Genomic DNA, 18,005 nt, shown 5'->3' with positions numbered 1-18,005 from the left:
CTTGCAGAATCCCTCTCATAGGGCCGCGCCTTTACGAGGGGCAGAGGCCCCAGCAAATCATCACCCTGGACGCCTGAGTGAGTGACATGATGCCGATGCGAATATCCTCAGTATACCAATCAACGTCCCTCCCAGCAATCGTAATTCTTCTCGGGCCACATGGCGGCTTCGTCGCTAGTATCGCCAGGATGAGAGAAAGGCCGCCGAAGGTTTACAGAAGAGATAACACATTGGTCGTGCTTCTGAATCTTGTCCAATCGCTAATTCTGCAAGGCCATCATGACTCGACCAAAGTTCGTGGCTGATTGTGATAGCATCCCTCGGGGATTTTTCTCATCGCTTCGAGGACAAGTCGAGAATCGTCACAATACGGGCTGTCGAATGATCTCGACCGTATCAGACGATTGGGAGTATCTCACTGAATCGTGACTCTGTTCAAAGGATCTGGGCGTTTATTCAATCATCGTCGCAAGGCCGAGGAACTCGCTGGGCAGGAGATTTGGATGCGCTTGCAGAGCCCGTTGATTCGTTCTATCCAATAAGTTAGCAAGGTTGTAAGAAACCCCCAGTCACCAGTAAATCCTTTAGCGCTGTTTGGCTGCGCCTTCCCCTGTCGTAAGTTCTTTAAACTCGCCTAAGTGTGCAGAGTTGCAGATGCTGAGGTCGACTTCATCTCTTTCTCGACCGGCGGCTTGCGACCTTCTCTTTTTCCAACCACCCCTCCCACTTCTCTTCACAATCTCCCCTGCAAATCACAACCACATTGCTGGGCTCATCTCCACAATATTTCGTCATTAAACCTGTATATTTCCTTGGGATTGTTTCGATAATATGGTCCGACTGGCGCTCGTGCTTGAAACTCAGCTATCCGCCATTCTACGCCCTTGAGCTACCTAGCTCTACTTCACTCGCGGACAAGACAACCACGCCACCTAGTCTTGATTGAATGCCCCTGTCAGCCGATCCAGTACAGATATACCGGGGCAGACGCAATATACGAAGTTTCGAATATTCCCTACTCTCCAATTATCTCAACCTGCACTTCGTCCTTTCGCGCCGTCCCAGATCAGTATTGTGGTCCGAGTTGCGACTCTACCTACGACGACATTTACCTCATAGAACTGGGAAATCATAGAGATACTGGATGCTTTCTGGACATAGGCCGACTCGATCTACGCAGTAGTGGACTCTGGCATCTGCGATTGCCCTCTGTCGCTCCTTAATTCCTAATCAACATCGCGGGTCGATGGTCTAGTTTGCGTTACGATATACCCTTTTCGTTTCTTGCTCGCCTCTGAGGAACTTCGCCATCATGGGGCGTTATCCTCTGAAGTCATATGTTGCTCCGTCCAAACTGTTCTTCTACACTTGGTTCTGGGGGTTACACATTGCCGTTTTCGCCCTGGGATGGTTTGTCTCCTCGGTCCTTTCTGGTACACCGATTACTGACAAGCCCAGGTACTATCAAGCTAGAAGTGTGCCATTGGCACCCCTGAATGCGCTATCATATTCGGTCTGGATCTCAAGAGGTGCTGGCTTGGTATTGACCTTTGATGGAACTCTCATCCTACTGCCGATGTGCAGGAACATCATGAAGTTTCTTCGACCGAAGTTACGATTTCTACCTCTTGACGAGAACATTTGGTTTCACCGTCAGGTGGCTTACTCCATTCTTGTGTTTACCATTCTTCACGTCTCAGCTCACTATGTCAAGTAAGTCAATCGACAGTGAGTGATACATGGAAGTTCGTTAACATTCTCTAGTTTCTACCATGTCGAGAAGAAACAACTCCGTCCTGAGACAGCTCTTCAGATACACTACACTCAAGCAGGTGGAGTGACGGGGCACGTAATGCTCTTTTGTATGCTGCTGATGTATACTACGTCCCACCATCGAATTCGTCAGCAATCTTTCGAGACTTTTTGGTACACGCATCACCTATTCATCCCATTTCTTCTGGGCCTGTACACGCATGCGACTGGGTGTTTTGTTCGTGATAGCGCAGAGCCGTATTCGCCATTTGCTGGAGAGCAATTTTGGAACCATTGTATCGGCTATCACGGGTGGAGATGGGAGCTCGGAGCTGGCGGTCTTTACTTGTGCGAGCGCTTGTGGCGTGAAATCCGAGCGCTACGGGAAACGGAAATCGTGAAGGTGATCCGTCATCCATATGGTGCGTTCCTTTACCTGAATAAGGTTTGTCGAATTATGCTGACCATGCACTAGATGCAATGGAGATCCAATTCCGCAAGCCGAGCATGAAGTACAAGGCTGGACAATGGCTTTTTATCCAAGTACCCGAAGTGTCAAACACGCAGTGGCACCCTTTTACTATCACCTCCTGTCCATACGATGAGAATATCAGTATCCACGTACGCCAAGTCGGTGACTTCACACGTGCGCTAGGTGATGCACTGGGATGTGGTCCAGCACAAGCAAGGGACCTAGAAGGGCTTGACCCAATGGGAATGTACGAAGTTGCGCTGCAAAACGGACAACAAATGCCAAAGCTTCGAGTTGACGGACCATACGGAGCACCCGCCGAAGACGTCTTCGAGAATGAAGTCGCTGTCCTTATCGGAACTGGCATCGGAGTGACACCCTGGGCCTCCATTCTCAAGAACATCTGGCATCTCCGCGCAAGCCCTAACCCACCGAAACGTCTCCGCCGTGTCGAGTTCATCTGGGTCTGCAAAGACACCACTTCCTTCGAATGGTTCCAGGCTCTACTGTCGTCCCTTGAAGCCCAGTCAACAACCGATGCGGCCTACGAAGGGATCTCAGAATTCCTACGCATCCACATCTACCTCACGCAACGTCTAGACGCAGATACAACCGCCAACATCTACCTCAACTCCGTCGGTCGAGAACTCGATCCGTTGACAGAGCTCAAGAGCAGAACTAACTTTGGCCGCCCAGACTTCAAGCGCCTCTTCACTGCCATGCGACAGGGGCTGCAGGACCAATCATACATTTCCGGACTCCACAAGCATCCGAAAACAGAGATCGGTGTTTACTTTTGTGGACCGAACGTCGCGGCGAGGCAGATCAGAGCTGCGGCCACGGCCTCGTCAACGAGCGAGGTCAAGTTCAAGTTCTGGAAGGAGCATTTCTAATTTATCCACCAACATGTCAAAAGCCATATACATTCCATGCATACATCTTCTCGAAGCCACTATATATCCCTTGGTTTGATATCCCTTGACGACTTACGACTTCTGTGGTTTTCAGTTCTGGCACGCTTTTGGATTCTGCTTGTGCATCGCATGTATGCTTGCATTATCCGCTGTATTTTATGCCATCAAGTATATACATACATAGCCTCTTTATTTTAGATTTCTGTTGAGCGTGAGAAATTAATGAATCCCGATGAAGAGCGAGACATGACGTTCCATCCTTCTGCATCTTCTATGATTAGCGCGTGTTGCTAAAGACGGGTGGAGATCACATCTCTATAACCTCATCCCCACTCCCACCATCCACATCCTCCGGCAGCGTTATCGGAATCAAACCATTGCCCAAAGCACCATGCGCCCCCTCCTCCATACTCCCCACAATATCATCCAACTCCCTCTCAATATCAACATGGATCCTCAACTCCTTCTCCACAAGAACATTATACACATGACGGAGCTCATGGAAACCCATCCCCTCACCCTTGACTTTATGACCTTGCTGTTCCTGCTTCTGGGCCTTCTCGCTCACAACATCAGCCCTGAGATGCGTGAATGCAAGCATAAGGATATCCTTCGACCAGGGGCACGCGCGCATCGCACGGTAGAAGACGCTTTTCGCGCGTGTTATGTCGTTGCGGGAGAGTTCGAAGAGGATGTAGAGTTTCCAGAGGGTGATGCTGGAGTGGCTGGTTGAGGCTGCGCGGGCTATATCCGAGGAGGATGAGGATCGGAGGGTGTTGTTCTCGCCGAGGGCCTTCTCGAAAGCTGCGCGGGCGGAGTGCAGTGTTGAGCCGGCGTAGGTGGGGCGGGTGAGCTCGGTGTAGATTGAGAAGAGGTGGGTTGTTATTGGGATTGAAATTGAGTTAGTTGAGTCTGACTGAAGCTGGGTGGATGAGGAGGTGATGTCTCGCATTATGTCGCGGACGCGTGCTTCGATGCGGAAGCGGGATTCATTCCAGGCGAAGAGGGAGAGGAGGATTGTGTTGTGCGGGAATAAGGTTATGCTTTCTGTTAGGATGGTGCGAATGTGGGAGGGTTTGTAAAGGGTGCTTGTGCGCAGGTGGTAGTAGAGGAGTCTGGCGCGGGCTTGGTGGAGGAGTTCGGTGGTGTAGGAATTGAAGGTCTCTGTGGTGTCTGAGTTGGGGAGAGTGGATAGTCGTTTTATTGTTGTAATGTATGCTTGAAGGGATTTGTCGAGGTCTTGATCATGTGTCAGGTATAATAGAATGGCCTGGCAGTCTGTACAGGCTTTGATGATGCTCGGTTTTCGATTTGCGATCGCGCTTTCTTGGGTATCCGATAGAAACTATGCGTGTCAGTAATTTGAAAGGGAGAGATATAGGGCGAATTTACGCTGCGTATCTTCAGCAGGTTCGTGGGGCTGAATTCAACCTGACTTGACGCCGTAGGGAAATTTTTGAGATCGACGTTGTTCTGTGGCATAGAAACGAAGAGATGTACCGCATGGGCGGTGTTTCCAGCGTTCAAACATTCCCAGATCCAAGTGTGCCAGAGAAGAAGACTGTCAAGTCTTTCGCCGTCCGAGAAAGTCTTTCTCATAGGGATAGCTGTTGCCCATACATGGTCAGCAGCTGCGTGATTGCCAACTCTGCGTTCCATAAGAGCGAATGCATTGTACAGTCGAAGGCTAGATGACCGCTTCTTCAGAAGCGACTTCGCATACTTCTTAGCTTCCTTAGCGTTGCAGGCGTACTCGACTGCAATTGCGTACTCCGCCAGGTCTTCACTTGACGTTGCTTCAACAAGCAGCCGGAGAGCCCGTCGAACCCAGTCACGGACGACACCACACTCTAGCTCAGACGTGTTTCTAAGCCACGATTTGAATGAGAAGAACCATGTCTCGTTGTCCGCAAAATAGGTGTCAAATCCGTGGACGAAATACTGACCCGGAAAAGCAGTTGGAGACGATATACCGGGCTCGAAGGTGTTGCTGGGTGCTGGAAGCCAATCCGTAAGGTCGTCATAGGACGCAGCTGAGAAGTCATTACGCAGAAAACTGTCTCCCATCCAGTAACCGGTAGTCCTTGAGTTGCCAGTGGTGCTGATAGGGGGAAGTTGGCAAAAGTAGAGAAAGCTATCTACTAAGTCAGGTGTCGAGTTCGGTAGGGATACAAGAGGGAGAAACGCTCTCAAGTCTGAGGCAAGAACCACACGATAAGGATCGTCCTCTGGTTGATCCAAGCTTCGTGCTGGAATTTGAGCGTTCACCAACCGCTCCCGTTCGCAATTGGCCCATGATGGGAATATTGACTTTGTATTGAGACGAGACTGCGGTTCGAATACCTTCGGCTCAGACAAGTTCGAGTTGCCATTCTTCCAGCCTTTTGCCCCTAGATCACCAATTCGCGGAACCTCCGAGTCCCAAAAATCGGCGAAAAGTGTGAGCACTTCGTCTTCGTTAGTGTTGATGTCCAGACCTTGGGGTGGGAAGAATGTCAGTTCCAAGATTCCCTGCCATAAGGCTATGGCCTGCTCCGCGTAGCCCGCTTCGCGCAAAAACACCGTCAGGCGTAGAAAAATATACATCTGGACCTGAGTTTTTTCAGGACTATCAGCAGAACGTTTATTCAGCCTTAGACATTCAGCGAATGTTCCCAGGCACCGTTCGTGAGTGAAATTCAAGAACTCCGTCTGGCGGAAGTCGAGATACTTCATCCAGAGACTTATATAATGGGAGTTCGATTTGAGTGTAGACTGCCACTGGTCTAGCAATTTCTGCGCATCCCACATCTTTGAGCCCTCTTCCAACCGCCCAATTAGCAGACGATCTAGACCAAGGCCTTTGCCCACTTTCTTCAGCGCTTTCTCGTATAATGATAGCTTGATGTCAGCTAAGCTATTATGCTCCGCGCTTGTCAGTGACATTGACTGCTTCTCCGAGCCTCTGAGAACAGTCTCCTGGTGATGGATAAGCCGCATCCATGCATCTACATTCGTTGGGTGCTGGTCCACATTCCGAGATAGTTCCACATTGCGCTGTTTGATTTCTGAGTCTGGGTCCTGTCGGATGCCCTCTTCGCCGCTCAAGTCGGTATCCGAGACAAACTCTAAATCGCTAGCGAGGCCCTCGTCAGGCTTCAGCTTGCCGTGGATAGACCGGTATCCGTATTTGTCATCCTCCGAGTCCGATGCACCCAAAGCCTCTCCATCCTGGGCACGACTAGACACTCTTAGGGGTACAAAGTCCTCCGATGACTTGATCGGATCCTTCGCAAACGACGTCGGCCGGACTCGCAGTAACCTCGGAGGTAACTTGTCTGACTTTGACAAAAGCCTTTTGGACCTGGTTTTTACGGAGTCTGTGCGTTGCGTATCAGACCTCACCACGATCTCATTCTCGCCGATTGTTTCACGGTCAATCCTGTAGCTCGGCGGAAGTCCTAGTACACGTCCTCGACCAATGCGATAGTAGTTGGGGACACTATATCGATGAATCGTTCCGTAAATCAGGTTGTACTTGTCTCCTTTGCGATCCACCACGTAGTCTGATGGCCCCTCCTTGGACTCTTTCAAGGCATCTCTCGGAGACGGAGACGGCTCACGCGCGAGCTGCTTGTCGCGGCGGCTGGTCTCTTTCTGGGGGCGACGAGACTCCCTGCGATTGTCCCTGCGCTTGTCCCTGCGCTCTCTTGATCGCGGGCGGTGGGCATGGCGGCTTCTATTCTTCGAGCTGTGTGTCGACCTATGCCTCGACTTGTCTTCGGATTCGACTCGTTCGCGCCTGGAGGGCTCGGGAGGCCGATCGTTATCGGGCGGAGGTTGTTTAGGCTTGAAGCTGGCGAACCGCGGAATAGCCTTTTTTTCCTACATTGACATTAAAGAGGAACTAAGATTGAAGGTTGCAATCAGTACTCACCTGAGAGCCAGAAGAATCCATGCTCTTGAGCGCAAGGCATTGTTAGAGGGCGTGGGTGTAGACCGGAGAGAGGCTGGAAAAACCCGGACCCGCTTTCCGCCTTTCCCTTTAGAGGTGGTAAAAAAAAAGTTGCGGAGCTTCGAGATTTCCGCTCGAGCTTCACTCTTAACCCCCGCTCAATCTTGACTATTTCCAATCACGGAGGTGAATTTGTACTGAGGGATGGACACAGTGCTTCACTCACAATAAGGATCTCCCGAAAATGGCGTCGTCTCTCGCCGCGCAGTTGTCGCAGATTGCGGCCAACTCCACCAACCAGTTGAACCTCAAAGCGCAGAGAGTTGCGCATTCACAGTCTCTGATATTCGAGAAAAGAGTCGCCGGATCCCAAGATTTCGATACGATATACGATATTTGCTACGATGGTTTCAGGGAAATATGCCAGCTAGATGCTCGTTTTGCGCAGTTCGAGCGCTCAATCTTCAGTGAGCAGAGCAAAGGACAGGATCGGACGGAGATGAACGCGGCACAGAACAAGGAGCTTGATACAGTATTGGAGGCTTTTCTGGCGTTGGTTGGAGGAAGACTGTTGTTGAGTCCCGCTGTGAAGGCAGTGGAATGGCTCATTAGGCGTTTCCGGTACGCTACAACAATTGGAGTGTAGACCATTTTTTCGTGACGGCTAACAGTTGACAGTGTACATGAATATAACACCGAGTTTACGATTCTCACGTTTTTACCTTACTATCCCACGCCGTTATTCCTAAATTTACTCGCAATCTTGCCCGAAGACCTACCTCCGGCGTTCCGGGTGCTCATTCCATACAAACGCAGCGCAATCAACCCAGTTCGGCAGGCTCTCGTACAGAGCGCCATCGCCAACCATTCAATCGTGACGGCTATTAGCAACCACGTTCTCCAAGTCAGCCAACAGCGGGCTCACCACCATGCACTACTATCGTTCTGGGCGGGGATAATCACCGAAGGTGTCGCGGGCATGTTGGACTCATCACGCTCCGGTCGGCGGTCTGTCGAGAAGCAGAACCACGATGATATTATACTTCGGACGCTCTCGGTTCTCAACGACGGGCTCGCTATGAAGGATGTTTCAGAACTTGTGATTGGATGCTACATGGTTTGCGTGGTGCTCGCGCAAAAGGCTGATCTTCAAGACCGGGTCTTAGACGGGCTGATGGAAGCAGTTGCAGATTCGTGGACGGAGGAGACGCTCAATCCTGGGCTTATCTGTGTCTCTGTTTTAGCACAGCAGAAGCCCGAGGCTGCCCTACCGAAGCGCGTATTCAAGGCTCTGCTTCGCTTGGAAGATCCGTTGAAGCACTTATCTGAGATTTCAGCAGAGTACAAAACGTCTCAACTTCTTCTTGGAGTAGTGGCTGGCTGCGTTGGCAACCTATCGGGCCAAAAGGATTCGTCACGTTTGGACATGTTGTCACTTATGTTTGAGCGCCAGCTTCTCGCCGATGCCGACATGGGGAAAGCCATGATCTCGGTTCTCCAGGCCGCCAGCAATGTTGATGGGACGATCAGCCTTGTTGCGCAGACTCATCTCGCAGATCTTGTTCAGCATTTCAGCCGGTCCAGCTCGCTTCAACCAATATTTCAAAAGGTGATTGAAGAATCGTCTTTCGACCTCAGCATCATAGAGCACAACTTGCAGACAGCCATCGAATCTATTCCCGCTACTAAGACAATTGAGGACGTTGAGATGGAGGATGCAGACAGAGAAGAAACAGTGGCAGACGGGTTTGCGGTGGCTGTTGAATCTCTACAGAAGGAATCTTTGTTCAAATCTTCGTTCCTGGCAACGCAGTCTATTCCGGTTTTCGATCGGCTCGTTCAGGCTTTTGCACTCGCTGTCGGTTCTCCTGAAAGAACAAACACATTTGCCGAATTACCTATTCTAGGTAAATCGAGTGCCACAACGTCACCCCAGTTCATCTCATTTTTCCTTCGAGTCCTCACCGGCCCCTACCCTGCTGGCACAAGGGCAGCTGCTTTAAAAACCATTTTCTCCACGCTCAGCTCCTCGGCTTGGAATGACGTCGATCTTCAAGCTTCGCTGCCTTACTTACTCATCGCTCTAACTGATCCTTCGGAAACAGTGCGCTCCGGAGCTGTTGATGCCTTGGTCACTATCAACAAGGCGACGAAGAAGAAGAATAACGTTTGGGCTTGTGATTCTCTGTATGGCCAGAATAAGCAGTCGCAAGATATTCCCTGGCTCTCGTCTGGCGACTTCCAGAAAGTCTTAGAGCGAGCTGTGCTCCCAGAACTCGAAGGATGCAGGTCTGATAACGACCATATCGGTCGAACTCTTGAAAATGCTCTACGAGGATCAGCATCTGAATCTGGCGCCGCTCTCAAGAAGCCTCTGCGGCTATCCTTGTTTACATTTCTTTGCGCCCATGCTGTTCAGCTTCCATTATACGCTCCTAAATACGCGCTTCTCACCGTACTCAATCAGGTTGACAAAGCTGGAGGCACTACCCGTACCAAAGAGCTTGAGCCCTTGCTGAAGGCGTGGTGTGACCTAAGCGACAAACAAGTGCAGGACATCAACGAAAAGGAGCACGTTTCGGTTTCTGAGTTTGAGAATCAAGTACTCAAGACCATAACTCCGAAAGAGAAGGATTCAATTTCTCTCCTGCTGTCGACTGTCAGCCCTTATTCGCCTACCTTGAGAGACTCGTTTGTTTCTTCAGTGTTCAGCCGCATGCGGGACATTTGGCCGAATGTCCAAGAAGATCGTAAAATAGTCGCTGCTGAAAAACTATTCGAGCTCTCTATCCAAGACTCGGAGTCTCCTCTTGTCAACAATTGCCGTGATCTCCTCCGTAGCGTGGAGCTCCCCGGCACCGTGCTATTCAACTACCTCCAGCAGATTCCTGTCTCGATCACAGATATCGATTCTCTTGGCCCGGCGCCGAAGCGACGACGAACCAGCCAGAATAATATGGTTGCAATGACAACCAGGGACGAAGCCAAACTCAGCAAGTTGATGGACAAGATGACATTCATCCTGGAACTTGTGGATGGTTCCAGCCCTGAGGCCCACCCAGAACTTACCGAAGGCTTGTTCCAAGCCCTGGCAGCTCTACATCATTTCAAGTCTCAAATCCAGTCCGGCATGAGCTACCTCCTCAGCTTGACGCTCGGCAGCCTCCTTGCCATTGTTAACAGCTCAAAGGGCGCTTCCAAGCCTCTTTTCGACACATCAGTTGTCCGCGCTGACATGGTCGTTGACTGTGTACGCACCACAGAGAGCCCTCAAGTTCAGAACACCGCTCTGCTGCTGGTCGCTGGTCTGTCTGTCATCGCGCCAGAGCTGGTCCTCCACAGTGTGATGCCAATCTTTACATTCATGGGTTCTAGCGTGCTGCGCAAAGATGATGACTACTCAGTCTCTGTGATTGACCAGACAATTGATCAGGTTGTTCCCGCTCTCATCCAGTCTCTGCGACACCAAAAGCGCGATGTTGTCTCTGGTACTTCAGAGCTCCTTCTCAGCTTCACTGCCGCTTTTGAGCACATACCCTCTCATCGCCGCCTACGCCTGTTCCATGCTCTCATCACCAAGCTCGGGACGGAGGAATTCTTGTTTGCGGTGCTGGCAATGCTCGCAAACCGATACTCAATGGACAAGGCGGTCCTTGTCTTGATGACTGGGCTAGTTTCCGATGCCACTGCGACTGTGGAGTTAACTGTAAGTAAACCACTTTCTGAAATGAGCCATATATTAACGAAAATAGACCTACAGCAAGTTCCTCAACCTGGTGAGCGACTCGCTCAAAACCAAGCCGGGCATCTCGCAGGTCCTCCTTGGCATTGGAAGCGACGATGGTCGCGAGCCTCAAAAAGTAGCAGTCGACATGCTACGTGCATTGGCGTACCTCTTTAAGCATTCCTCGCTGAAGGTCAAGATTGCCAGGGCACTTACCACCGAGACAGGGGATGCAGACCAGATTCGTTCGCTCTTTTCCACGATCCTTGAGCAAGTCCTAGCTATCGGAGAGTCCATGCAGAACGTCAAACCTGTTCACCAAGCCGCTGGCGACGTGCTCAGTGGACTGTTCAGCACGCTCACCACAGTGGACTTCCTCGATACTATTGAAGCCCTACTCAAGCGACCGGATGACGCTCTCCGTCGAAAAGTCCTCAGCCTGCTCGCAACCCGCTTGCAGCAGAGTCCTGAGCGTGACGGCGTCTCACAGATGCGCATGCTCGACTTCTTGGCTGTCTTGGTTGATATTGTGCAGTCCTCCCCCGATATCCTGCTCAAGCACGCCGCAGTAACCTGCATGGACCGGATCACCGAGAAGTACGGCAAGAAGGAGCCATCCAAGGTCACGGATGCCGCACAGGTTGTTGCCAGCGGCGCATGCATTGGCCAAGAAGACGATCGCATCCGTATCAATGGTGTGTTGTGCTTGGCCTCTATGGTGGAGGTTCTCGGAGAGGCTATCATCCCTGCTCTTCCAGAAGTCCTCAACCGATCGCTTGCTCTGCTAGAATTGAGCTTGCAAAGTGGCAAGATCAACACCAGGCTTCACGATGCGGTCTTCACTCTCTTCTCCGCTCTCTTCGTCCACCTCCCATACATGGTCTCCGCCTCGCATCTCGACCGCCTACTCGTGCTCTCTTTCACGTCCGCCGTCTCAGACGCTCTAGACAACGACAACAGGGAGGAGGCGCTGCGGTTCATGGCACGCAAGGTTGACATGTCTTCTACTCTTGCCTCCATCGACCGCAACTGGGCGCAGGCTGTCACTGCCGGCCCCGCGGCTACTCGTGAGGTCCTCGAGGCAGTGAGCCTGAGCATCGAGAAGCATCCCAAGTCCGCGACCATGAAGAACTTGAGCATCCTAAGCACGATTCTCTTCCGCGCGTTTGATCTCCGCCGCGAACAGGCCGCCGTCGCCAAATCAGCATTCGAGATTGAGGATCTTGAGGAGCTCGAGGATATCGTCAACAGCGTGACAATCAAGATGATTTACAAGCTCAACGACACTACCTTCCGTCCCCTCTTCACCAAACTCACTGAATGGGCAACTGCTCTACCAAAGAAGGATACACAAGGCACTCTCGCCCGGTTAACGACATTCTACCGCTTCCTCTATGTCTTCTTCAGCACTCTCCAGGTACGTCCCTATCCCAACCATTCCCTTCTCCACAAATGAACCACTACCACACCACACCACACCACACCGCACCATAATTTCGAATCCCATACTAACAAACCCGCAGTCCATCGTAACCGGCTACGCAAGCTACATCCTTCCATCAACCCTAACAGTCCTCACAACCGCCACCCCCTCAAACCCCGCCACAAAGCCCCTCTGGCTCGCCACAATGCGCACCCTCCGCGCCGCCTTTGAGCACGACCAGGACGAATTCTGGCAATCCCCGTCCCACCTAACCAGCATCACCCCAGTGCTGATCTCGCAGCTGCGCCACGCCACAAACCCTGCCACTGCGAAGATCATCATGGCCGAGACAATCCCCACTATCACGGAACTCGCGGTCGCCGCTGACTCCACGGATAACCATAAGGAGATCAACGGCGTGCTGATGAGATTTTTGAGACCTTCGCCTATTACTGGCTCTGGCTCTGGTGGTAAGAAGGGTGCTGCCGGTGCTGCTGCTGGTGTGATTGGTAACGGCGAGAACCCGCATACGAGATCTGTGGCGCTGAAGGCGCAGCAATCTCTTACTGAGACGCTCGGTGAGGATTGGCTTGCGCTGCTGCCGGAGATGCTGCCGTATATCAGTGAGTTGATGGAGGATGAGGATGAGAGTGTGGAGAAGGAGGTTCGGGCGTGGGTTAAGATGATTGAGGGGGTTTTGGGGGAGAGGTTGGATGATATGTTGACTTAAATCCTTAAGAGAAAAAGATAGCTGTCGGTGTGGGCTTGGTTCATCTACGGGGAGTTTGGGTTTCAGTTTGTGTTTTATATAGGTGTGTTTGATGGTTTTGTATGTATGGAAAAGTTGGTCGTTGCATTATACAGATACAGTTGCATTGTTTAGTTTAGTTTATAGAAGAAGATCTCTGTTCTTTTTTTCGTTCCAATTTTTCATTGCTTTGTAGCGTCTGGAATAAATTAGTTGATACTCGTCTATGTATCAGCGATATTAGAGATATCGACCCATAGCCCAGCTATGTTAACTCCTCGTCTAAGTAACGAAGGTCCTTCCTTAAATCAATGGATCAAGATCAATCCTCCATGGTGCCTTCCATGGGACCGCCTAAGGATACCTCCTTCCTTCTGCATCTCAGGTAAACCTCCTTATATAGAGTCAAGCGAACCCCTTGCGTAGATTCTCAAACCTCGACGCCGGATACTCGAGCTGGTTCTCGCTCTTCTCGAGACCCTCGATGCCGCCGAAGGTATCGACCAGCTACAACGCCATCAGTCAGCACCAGCCCCATCATACTCAGCAATAAACAAAGGAATCGAAAACGGGAGACGGAAGAAGGAAGGAAAACTCACCGTCTCAATCAAACTCTCCCCACTCCCGATCTGCTTGTCCCCACTACTCTCCCACCACATCCCACCCCCAAGCCCCAGCAAGAGCACATAAGCCCCCTTCCTCTGCACACTGTCCACATCATCATAACTAACCAACTCACGTCTGGTCGGATCATAACTAAAGCTCGCCCCGACATCGCCGACATCAACAACACGCGCCCCTTCCCTCGGAAGGGCCTTGTAGTCCCAAATTCCGATCTCCCAGGACCCCTCGGATCCTGTTCCTGAGAAAGGAAGGCCCGGGCCGTCGGTGTTGCTGAATATGTGGCCGTAGAGCGGCATTCCGAGGTTTATTTTATTCGCGGGGATGGAAGAGAGGTAGTAGCTTAGGGCTGAGTGGGTATCGAAGGGTGTGGAGAGGGGGGAGGATGTGCTGGGGAACAGGTTTGAGGAGTGTCCCGTTATGGTGTCCCAGCTGCCGCTGTAGTCATAGGCCATTAGGTTCCAGAATGTGAGGTATTGGTCCATTGAGGAGAGGTGGAGGGTTGTGTAGTGGGTTGGACCTGTGTGGTTCGTTATTAGCCTCGTGCGATGTGGAGGGGAATTAAGGAGGGTAACAGACCAGCTGGGCAGGCGACACTGAGAAGGAAATGTTGACCATCTGCGTGTTCTGCGCTGTAACGGTCAAGTTCCTGCTCGGGTAATCGCGTTAGTCTTCGATGTTGTGTAAGGTAGAATATGGTTCAGCGTCATGCATGTCGAGGACGAGTCATACCTCTCTTGTCTCACGGAGGAGTTCAACGAAGTCATCTGCTTGGGATTCGTTTTCGGGATACTTCCACATTGACCCGTCAGCAAGTTCTCTTTCCAAATGAATAAGGAATAAGCAGAAGTACTCACCTCCCAATCAACATCCAACCCATCCATACCTATATCCCCCATAAGTTTCACCGCAGACTGCGCAAACATTTTCCGCCCTTCAACTGTACTCGCGGGTGCAGCAAAGTTACTCGAGTAAGTCCACCCGCCAATACTCAGCAGCACCTTCAAATTCCGATTCCGTTTCTTAAGCAAAAATAGCTGCTTCACGCAGCCGTAGACATTGTCGCCCATTTCATTCCATGAATCAGAGGGGTAGTGGCGCTGAAGATCTGACCAGGGATCCATGAGATAGACCTCACCGGTTTCGGGACGAATGTTCGCGAAGGCGTAGAGGACGTGGGTTAGGTGTTCGGCGGGGAGGTCATAGGGGTTGTGCTGGCGAGCGTAGATTGCCTAGTTGAGATGATTGTGTTAGATGGTGTTGAGAGAGTGAGGGTTGGAGGAATGTACCCAGTTGACGAAGTAGACCATGGAGCGGTAGGCTCCTTCTTCGAAGCCTTTATCGATGAGGCTGCCGTTGACATAGTTGGTGCCATTGAGAGCGGATTTGAGGGTGTAGGCGGGAGGGATGGTGCTTGCGCCTATGAGGGTGATGTTGAGGAGGGAGAAGAGGAGGATGAGGACTTTCATGGTTACGGTGTTGTGGATGGGATGGATAGATGGTGATGATGAGGGTAATGAGGGGGGTGTTGAAGAGGGAGAGGTGTAGAGAGGGAAGGGAAGATAGAGAGAGCGAGAAAGGGAAAAGGTGGAAGAAAGCAAGAGGAGGCAAGGTGAAGCAAGTGAGAGAAAATGAAGTTTTGAACCGGAAGTGAAGTATAACCTCATCTCGTTGGAAACACAGTGAAATCAAACGTGCATCAGGTAACACATCGATATTAGATTTCAATTGCAGGATTCTTTTCCGTAATTCCGATCTACTCCAGCATTCATTGAATTGACCTTTTCTATTATGTTGGAATCGCAGTCTATTCATCCTGTCAGTCAAGCTAGATTAGAGGCTGAAGGCTGAAACAGGCGCGGATAGATAGCTTCGTAGGACAATCGGGAGGCATGCATAACATTGAACATCCGATTATTACGTAGGACTAACGCTGTCTAGGTCTATATACAATTAATCATTAAGTGTTGAACATGGCTCAATAATGCGGGTATCAAATCCGAAACGCCAACAAAAGAAAAGTTTTTGATCATCAGACTTGCACTCCAGTAGCCCTCGTGCTGGGCTGCGGGTTCGACGATCCGACAAATGCTGAATACTCGCAGTATCCTGGAGGAGCTGTGGGAAACTCTACCGGGGGCGCCACGGTTCGTGGGCTGAAGAATTCGGCATCTACCTCCTCTTGAGTAATCTCCTCATCTGATGAGTTATCCAGCTCACTGGCGTTGTTGGCAGAAGTCACCTGGACAGGAAGCTTCAACGACACCGTTGGGGTGAGAACGTTCATGTTTGGTGTGTGGTAAGAAACACACAAATCCAAGCTGTAGACCCGAGAAAGAAGGCACGAGTGGAAGGTTGGAATAAAGGCTTTGTTCGTTGGGAGAGTGACGGGAACAGTAAGGGTCGCAGTATAGTAAGTGCTCCCTGAGAAAGCGGCTGATGGCCCTGTTATGGACTCAGCTGACGAAGTCGACTGCAGTGAATCGCGGCGAATGAGCAGATCCGAGGCATGTTTGGTCCACTGTGCGGAAGCAACACACATTTTTGACAGCGGCACCGTGTCATGGTAAACCCCCTGTCCTGACATACCCACACCAGCGATCATCGACGAGTTCGGATAGTCCTGCCACGGGTGCGCGGAGTAGTAGGTGGACACACGAAGCTTGCTCCAGATAGTGCCTAGACTGGGCGGTTGCTCATCGCCCACCGGGTCGAAGCGCAGATGGACCGTTGCCGCGGTGCTCACAGACTCGGAAGGCTTGTTGGGCGAGCTCAATTTGAATGGCTTGGGCTGTGAGGCGGCCATTACCAGTCGTCCTTGCCGTGGGCGCATCGTGCCGCGACGGACGTCTTTCTCCTTGCGGGTGCGATAGATAGGATCGTTGTCAAGCACGGTCAAGGGTGGTTCTTCTTCAACTGCAGGGACGATGCGGATTTTCCTCTGGGCCAGCTTCAGGGACTTTGCGGGGCCCACGACAGGTTTCTGTATCACTTCAGCGCGGATGTTGTAGGTGACACGGGTCATCTCCGGCGACATATCGTCCAGTAGCGACTTGCCGTCGCTAGCGAGCATGGGATCGCCCAGCGAGGGCGGTAGAAGCGTGTGAGAGCGCTCAATGTGGGCATTCTTCTTGTGGTGACTGCAGATGTGTGGGAGGAGACGATCCGGGACAACAAAGGTAAAGTCGAACTGATAGGTGCGTTGTGGCTCGATGACACGAGGAGTAGGATAAAGGGACTGGCCAACGGGCTGGCGCAAACGCAAGAATGTTTGAGTTGCTCCGGACCGGCCTGGCATTGTTACCATTCCTTGTTCCACAGCAACCGTTTGAGTTCCTGCGTGACCGTTAGAAGGATGCTTCTAGACTTGCTTCGTTTCTCAGGCACATACCCTCTAATTGAATTTCGACCTCATCGAAACTGATGAGATGGTTTGCGGTAATGGTGACGGTTCCTTCAATGCTGTCTCCGGTGGTGTATACCCCGGTGGCCCTCTCAGACTTCCCGGAGAGTTCGATTTTGACTTGAGGACGAGCACTGGCAGCGAAAACATCGGCCGTTATAGAGCCGCGGGGGAGGAGAGAGGCGGACATGTTGAGTGTGAAGGAGATGGGTCTTTCCTGATGGCGAAGTGACTGTTCAAGACTTTATGTAGTTCTTCAGGAGGCGAGAAGTCCCCGAAGGGGTGAAGAGTAAGGGGTAGGCGGATAGGTTGTAATGGTATACTCCGCAGGGATCGGTAGTATGGAATTCCCCGGACTTTGACAGGACAGTCCACTTGAAGTCGAAGACAATGCTTTGATCTGTAAGATTTTTCCATTTTGCGGAAAGTGAGGAGTCTATATACAAACCCCGTGAGTCACAACACACTAGCAGGTGCTGAAAAATGTAAAATATGGAACTATGACCCCATTGCGAATGTTGTTTGATGCATGCACGCCCTAGGGTGACAGAACTGGAGATGACAAATGGAGCCCCCCAGGCCAATCAGAGGCCGCAGCAGGACGCCCTGTGGTTGACGCCTTCTTCAGACATGGAACAAATGACGCCAGCCCTCCAGCAGGAAGAATGATAAATCACCCTCGTATTTCCCTCGCCAAATGCCTCCCAATGACCCCAGTGGCTTGTTTTGCGCTTCTTTCAACCCTCGTTTCTTAGTAATTCTCAGCAGCCGACCGTCTTTTTCCTGGATCTCGCATGTCGACATTTAGAGATCGGAGTAGAAATCTCGCTAGCCAGGCCTCGGAGTGCTCCAACTCCGCCGGCTAGCCTGAACGCCTTACCCCTAAAGGTGAGTCGGGCCTACCTCCAACGGTGAGTCGAGACTGCCTCTAACGGTAGGTCGCCAGAGAATATGAGAAACTAGGGTTAAGCTGTGGAGGTACGGAGTACTGGGAGAGTGGGCCTGATGACCCCA

At 51.4% G+C, this 18,005-nt stretch overlaps 5 protein-coding genes across 5 annotated transcripts; 2 read left to right on the top strand and 3 right to left on the bottom strand.

Moving 5' to 3' along the window:
• The first annotated feature begins 1,224 nt into the window (after positions 1 to 1,224).
• BJY04DRAFT_171541 (putative NADPH oxidase (NoxA)) lies at positions 1,225 to 3,281 on the top strand. Its single transcript, XM_073709247.1, has 4 exons — positions 1,225 to 1,410; positions 1,459 to 1,713; positions 1,765 to 2,174; positions 2,228 to 3,281. Exons 1-4 carry the CDS (start codon positions 1,313 to 1,315, stop codon positions 3,115 to 3,117), a joined length of 1,653 nt encoding a protein of 550 aa, XP_073564861.1. The 5' UTR covers positions 1,225 to 1,312; the 3' UTR covers positions 3,118 to 3,281.
• Positions 3,282 to 3,445: 164 nt separating this feature from the next.
• BJY04DRAFT_224433 (uncharacterized protein) lies at positions 3,446 to 7,075 on the bottom strand (the record flags this gene model as incomplete). The annotated part of the gene is made up of 3 exons (XM_073717968.1): positions 3,446 to 4,483; positions 4,531 to 7,002; positions 7,055 to 7,075. 3 exons carry the CDS (start codon positions 7,073 to 7,075, stop codon positions 3,446 to 3,448), a joined length of 3,531 nt encoding a protein of 1,176 aa, XP_073564860.1.
• Positions 7,076 to 7,316: 241 nt separating this feature from the next.
• Positions 7,317 to 13,031, top strand: utp10 (snoRNA-binding rRNA-processing protein UTP10; the record flags this gene model as incomplete). The annotated part of the gene is made up of 4 exons (XM_073719883.1): positions 7,317 to 7,693; positions 7,751 to 10,778; positions 10,825 to 12,213; positions 12,320 to 13,031. 4 exons carry the CDS (start codon positions 7,317 to 7,319, stop codon positions 12,947 to 12,949), a joined length of 5,424 nt encoding a protein of 1,807 aa, XP_073564859.1. The 3' UTR covers positions 12,950 to 13,031.
• Positions 13,032 to 13,372: 341 nt separating this feature from the next.
• Positions 13,373 to 15,057, bottom strand: BJY04DRAFT_233090 (glycoside hydrolase family 18 protein; the record flags this gene model as incomplete). Its single annotated transcript, XM_073719882.1, has 6 exons — positions 13,373 to 13,474; positions 13,567 to 14,108; positions 14,168 to 14,237; positions 14,321 to 14,380; positions 14,446 to 14,820; positions 14,878 to 15,057. 6 exons carry the CDS (start codon positions 15,055 to 15,057, stop codon positions 13,373 to 13,375), a joined length of 1,329 nt encoding a protein of 442 aa, XP_073564858.1.
• A 370-nt stretch (positions 15,058 to 15,427) lies between these two features.
• Positions 15,428 to 17,398, bottom strand: BJY04DRAFT_171419 (arrestin (or S-antigen), N-terminal domain protein). Its single transcript, XM_073709245.1, has 2 exons — positions 16,980 to 17,398; positions 15,428 to 16,924 (listed from the first exon to the last, which is right to left on the bottom strand). Exons 1-2 carry the CDS (start codon positions 17,179 to 17,181, stop codon positions 15,621 to 15,623), a joined length of 1,506 nt encoding a protein of 501 aa, XP_073564857.1. The 5' UTR covers positions 17,182 to 17,398; the 3' UTR covers positions 15,428 to 15,620.
• Between the last annotated feature and the right edge of the window lie 607 nt (positions 17,399 to 18,005).

Source organism: Aspergillus karnatakaensis (genome assembly GCF_047715665.1).
Source record: "Aspergillus karnatakaensis strain CBS 102800 unplaced genomic scaffold BJY04scaffold_90, whole genome shotgun sequence".
NCBI classification, from domain to species: domain Eukaryota; kingdom Fungi; phylum Ascomycota; class Eurotiomycetes; order Eurotiales; family Aspergillaceae; genus Aspergillus; species Aspergillus karnatakaensis.
The sequence above is the reverse complement of the archived record's forward strand: the minus strand, read 5'-3'. Positions and strand labels throughout refer to the sequence as shown.

What these genes read in the sequence shown, in the direction of transcription:
- BJY04DRAFT_171419 (XM_073709245.1), bottom strand. Translation starts at nt 17,181, where the DNA reads ATGTCCGCCTCTCTCCTCCCCCGCGGCTCTATAACGGCCGATGTTTTC. An exon ending in GGTCGAAATTCAATTAGAGG is followed by an intron (nt 16,925 to 16,979) that starts GTATGTGCCTGA and finishes ACGGTCACGCAG; the next exon opens with GAACTCAAACGGTTGCTGTG.
- BJY04DRAFT_171541 (XM_073709247.1), top strand. Translation starts at nt 1,313, where the DNA reads ATGGGGCGTTATCCTCTGAAGTCATATGTTGCTCCGTCCAAACTGTTC. An exon ending in GTCTCAGCTCACTATGTCAA is followed by an intron (nt 1,714 to 1,764) that starts GTAAGTCAATCG and finishes AACATTCTCTAG; the next exon opens with TTTCTACCATGTCGAGAAGA. An exon ending in GGTGATCCGTCATCCATATG is followed by an intron (nt 2,175 to 2,227) that starts GTGCGTTCCTTT and finishes ACCATGCACTAG; the next exon opens with ATGCAATGGAGATCCAATTC.